This window comes from Chinchilla lanigera, unplaced genomic scaffold (assembly GCF_000276665.1).
Source record: "Chinchilla lanigera isolate Chin_1 unplaced genomic scaffold, ChiLan1.0 scaffold00114, whole genome shotgun sequence".
In the NCBI taxonomy this organism is placed as follows: domain Eukaryota; kingdom Metazoa; phylum Chordata; class Mammalia; order Rodentia; family Chinchillidae; genus Chinchilla; species Chinchilla lanigera.
The window spans coordinates 5,443,608-5,448,529 of NW_004955515.1; the positions used below are offsets into that span (position 1 = coordinate 5,443,608).

At 41.2% G+C, this 4,922-nt stretch overlaps 1 protein-coding gene across 3 annotated transcripts in view; it reads right to left on the reverse strand.

Annotated features, from left to right (window-relative positions):
- The window catches only part of Cenpp (centromere protein P), a 228,091-nt gene extending 223,351 nt beyond the window's left edge, over nucleotides 1–4,740 (reverse strand). For 2 of the 3 annotated variants that reach the window (XM_005408912.2, XM_013506873.1), the window contains exons 1-2: nucleotides 4,270–4,656; nucleotides 2,475–2,656 (exon numbers count right to left, since the gene is read on the reverse strand). In XM_005408912.2, coding sequence (XP_005408969.1) covers nucleotides 2,475–2,656; nucleotides 4,270–4,376 — 289 coding nt within the window. In that variant the 5' untranslated portion in view covers nucleotides 4,377–4,656. The other variant, XM_013506874.1, reaches the window with a different exon arrangement.
- Nucleotides 4,741–4,922: the final 182 nt, after the last annotated feature.

The following is a 4,922-nucleotide window of genomic DNA, read 5'->3' on the forward strand; positions in this document are numbered from 1 at the left end:
CTCACTCCAGAAAGAATGGCCATCATCAAGAAGTCAACCAATAACAAACTTTGGAGGGGTTGTGGAAAAAAAGGAATCCTCCTCCCCTGTTGGTGGGAGTGTAGGCTGGTACAACCAATATAGAAATCAGTGTGCAGAGTCCTCAAAAAACTAGCATGAGAGGTCCCATTCAACCCAGCTATTCCCCTTGTGGGTATTTTTCTAGAAGAACTGAAAACATCATACCATGGCAATACATGTGCACCCATATTTATAGCAGCACAACTGGTAATAGCTAGATCTTGGAAACATCCCAAATGCCCATCAACTGAGGAATGGATAAAAATATGTGGTATTTTTATACAATGGAATATTATTTAGCTATAAAGAAAGATAATCTCGAAGCTTTTATACATAAATGAGTGCAAGTAGAGACCATACACATAAGTGAAATAAATTAGATCTGTATTTATAAACATCAGATTGTGTCCCTAGTATAAGAACCTGAAAGAGTAAATAAAATCTGAAAGGTAAATAGATACTGTGAAAGGGAAAGAAACTGCTCAAAGGAAGGAACAACTGAGACGAGGAAAAAGAGAAAAGAAAGAAAGGGAAATAAATATATGTATATACACAGGACAGCTGGGATAACTGTACTGCTGATTTCTACTGGTCTATTGAAAGGAACAGTTACTGCTTAAATTTTTTGAAAAAACTATTCCTATAACTTTGTAGTCACACTTAACTTTGGACTTCAAACTCCTTGCTCAGTTTATAAGCCAACGCTTAAGAAATCAAATTTGAGAATATTCAAAGGAATCATCATGAACGCTAAAGAAAATTCCAAGAGTTCTAAAAACATTTGAAGAGGTAACATTTTAAAAGTGCAATAAAGCATAGACTCTTTCAACACAACTACTTGGTTTTTGTGGTGCTGGGGATCGAACCCAGGGCCTTGTGCATGCAAGGCAAGAACTCTACCACTGAGCCTCATCCCCAGTCCACTAAACACGACTACTCTGAAGGGAACAAGATTATTTGATTAACTAGCTTCTGATATATTTATTAATGTATGACAGCACTGGTGACAAACCTATGGTATGTGTGTTATTGTGTTTTTTTTAAGAGAAAAAATGTTAATGTATGAGTCGTTTTTCCAAAACTAAAACCTCTATGTTCAGATTTAATTGCAGTGTTGGCATTTTGCGATAAGTAAGTGGGCTTTGGGTTGCAGTTTGGCTGAGTCTCTCAAAAATTTGCCATCACAGCTAGGAGAGGAACTATGTCTGCTCTAATAATGTCTATTGAAAGAAGTAATGACTTTAAACTGTCTGGTTTTTGTTTTTTGTTTTGAGACAGGGTTTCGCTATGTAGTGCAGGCTGGCCTTAAACTCACTATGTAGGCCACACTACCCTTGACTTCACATCAATCCTCCTCCCCCCTCACTAAGTGCTACAATTACAGGTGTGTGCCAATACGTCCACCATGTTTGTTAAGACTTTTATGCTAGTAAATTTTATGACTGCTCCATCCTCACTCTCTAAACTTTTTGTATTCCATCTTTTCCTTTCAAGTAACTCAAGTCTTTAAATCCCATCGCTCTGTTTCTGTATGTAATGCAAAATCCCTCTGTGGTGACCTGCCTAAGACCTTTTGGGCTCCCTCTCCCTCTCCTTCCTCTTAAGAGTTATTTCAGAGGAAAAGTCTAAAAATGATTTCTACTTTATGGAATGGTACCCGTGTCCAACCCAAGTTCTTTACATCCAATGCAAGGCTGAATTAGTTTCTGCTTACTTGTTAGTATATCATAGATCTTTGCAATAAAACTGAAGTCACTAGGATCAGATGCCCTCCTGGAAAAAGCTTCAGCTGCTAAACATTTTTTGGCCACAGGCAATGACAAGCGTAGAGCATTTTAGATAAGGCAGCTTTCATATCAGTGATGAATTGTAATATTTATAAATTCACAGTGCTTTTGTTCTGGCAATCACTAATCACTTATTACTAGTACTTGACAACTAAGGTACTTAAATACAGGGTCTGTGTCCTATTCCTTAATATTTACCTTAGGCAGTTTTAAGAGTATTAACCCCAATGTGATGTTCAAAAGACACTTTAACATGATTTAACATGTTTATCACAATTTCACTTTTCGTGAACTTGTAGAATTTTAATTCAAAATTATGACAACCAATTTCCTATATATAATAAAGTAAGCTTCAAAACCACCTCTAGATTAAGAATAAGGTAGCTGGGCACAATTAGGTATGTCTGTAATTCACAGCTACTTGGGAGATTCAGGCAGGAAGATCTCAAGTTTGAGGCCAGCATGGGAAATTTAGCAAGATCTTATCTCAAACTAAAATTTTACAAGCGCTGAGTATAGATTAGTGGTTGAGCTCTTGTCCAGCAACTGTGAAGCCTGGGTTCAATCCCTAGCAGCACCACCTAAAAGCAACAACAGCAAAATAGTAAGAATGCTGCAGGTGCCTACCTTCTTCTTTCATCTCAGTGCTTGTCAGATCCTCGGTCTTCTTGGAGTAACCTGTTATACTGAAGCCAGTAAGCATGCTTAGAAATGACAGTTCTGATTCTAAATGCCTAAGATGACTTCTCAGGTCTTTTGAAGACTCCCATCCCACAGAATCTGATTGGTGTATCTCTGTAAATGATTTTCTAAAAAAGCAAATAATCAGGAAGTTATTCCAATTACTAACAAGTACTTCACTTAATACCCCAATTTCCACAAAACATTCCCATTGTTCTTCCTCTTAATCTCTTCCCACTAAAACTACATAATAATTTTCTCAAAATCAATATGGCTGTTAATATATAATCTCTAATTTCAACTCTAATTTCAACATAAGACAACCATCAAATTGTTACTATATTTACACATATTAAGAACATCTTTAAAACAAATTAAAATAGGACTACTTTACAAAATTGAAATGTTAGTTCTCATCCAAGAATTCCCAACGTGAATGTCTGATTTCCCAAGACATCTCAAATAATCCTAAAATGTCTTAAAAATAAAAAATGGAATTATCTTTAATTTCTAAAAAATTAAATATCCAAAATGCTTTATACTAAGAGATGTCTCAAGAAATCTAAGCATACAGAGGGTAAAGATTCAAAGAAGTAATAGCTGGGCGTGGTGGCGCACGCCTGTAATCCCAGTACTCAGGAGGCTGAGGCAGGAGGATAGTTGGCCAGCCTGGGCTACACAGTGAGCTCAAGGTCAGCCTGAACTGCATAACGAGACCCTGTCTCAAAAAGAAAAAATAAAATAAAATAAACATGGATAACTATTAGGGTTTATATTTATAGATGAAGGAAAGGAAGTGGATCCCTATTTTTAACTGGACTGTACTACCCCCGACCCTTTTTGTATTTTTTTTTTTTTTTTTTTTTTTTGAGATTGGGTCTTGCTAAATACTCAGGCTGGACTTGAATTTGTGATTCCTCCTGCTTCCGCCTGTAGAGTGGCTTGGGATTACAGGTCCGCACCATCGCTGGCTTCAAATTAGTCGACATTAAAAATTTTACTATTAGATGGTTTATGTTTTCAAGTGCCTTGCAGGTTTGAAACGAAACATCTTTGTTATATAATTAACTGGTATAGCCATTTCCCTCTTCTTCAATCAAGAGAAGAGCCTGGACTTTGTAGCTAGAGTTTTTTGGGTTCCAATTCAGCTCTTACACTTTTCTTTCTCTACCTTGGGCAAATTACTCATCTTCTCTGATTCGCAGGTTCCTTAAATTTAGAACGGGGTTAACACCAGCACCTACAGCGGAGTTGTCAAATTCTACAGACTGTATTAGCCTTTTTTTTTTTTCATATCAACTTATCTCTTTATGTAAGTTATTTTTCAAAGGAAAGTTTATGTTATTATCCCAAACGAGAAATCACAAAAAAACAGAGGCCATGCATTATTAAATCTGAACTGTATACAGCTGCCTGCCGAAGGCAGGATTTAGTTAAGGGAGGCAGACAAATCCTGAACAGTCGCCGATGGGGAAAGAGAACGTGCTAAGAAAAAGACTTTCTCGTGGCTCTGGTCAAACGAGTTACTGAGCTGCAACGCGCTTACTACAGAGCCCCATACGTAGTGCTCAGAACTGTGGGACCCTGTTGTCCTTAAGGGAGTCTCTTCGCGTCTGTTCACATCCACTTTTGGGGGTGTCCCAGCTACAGCTGCCAGCACCGGGCCCGCAGGGAGTCGCAGTCCCGGGCTTTGCGGAGATTCAAATGCCTCGCCCCGGGACGCCGCCCACAGGCCACCTACCGGACTCGGGTCGCGTCTTCCCTGGGCGCGGGCAACTGCTCGCAAGCCCGCCGCAGCGCGGCAATCTCCGCGTTCAAGGCGCGCACCTCGGCCCGCTCAGCCTCCATCGCCAACCCGGCCCCGCCAGGGACCCTCCGCTTCCCCCCTCACCCGCTTCCCGGGCCGCGCTTCAAGCCTCGCGCGCCCTCCCGGCGCGGACCATTCCAGAGCTCGGTGAGGGAAGCGACAGAGCTACTCGTAAACCTAGCGGCTCATAACAGTCACCCCCACATTCAAATAAGATTCCGGGGCTTTGACATCGCTCCTCAGGTTGCCACGTCTGTCTCTGAGCCGTTCCTGCCTTTCCGAGGGTTGGTTTATTCCGATCTAAATCCCAAACCCTAGGCCGCTCACCCCCGCGAGTGCCGTGGAGCTATGCCGATCCTGTCCAGGAAGCGCTTCTGTATTTTGCTTCCGCTCCCTGGCGCCGGCCTACCCCAGTGAAGGAGACGTGGGACGCGCGGCGGCCAGTCTTTTCGGTAGAAATTAGGGAATTTTGGCTTAGGCTCTTTTGCAGAGGTTGTGCGAAAGTTGGCGTAGGCTGGACTACGAGAAATGAAATAAACCTCTGAGTACTGCGTAGGAAAACGGAACCTTGGGAGGGTGGGTGGCAA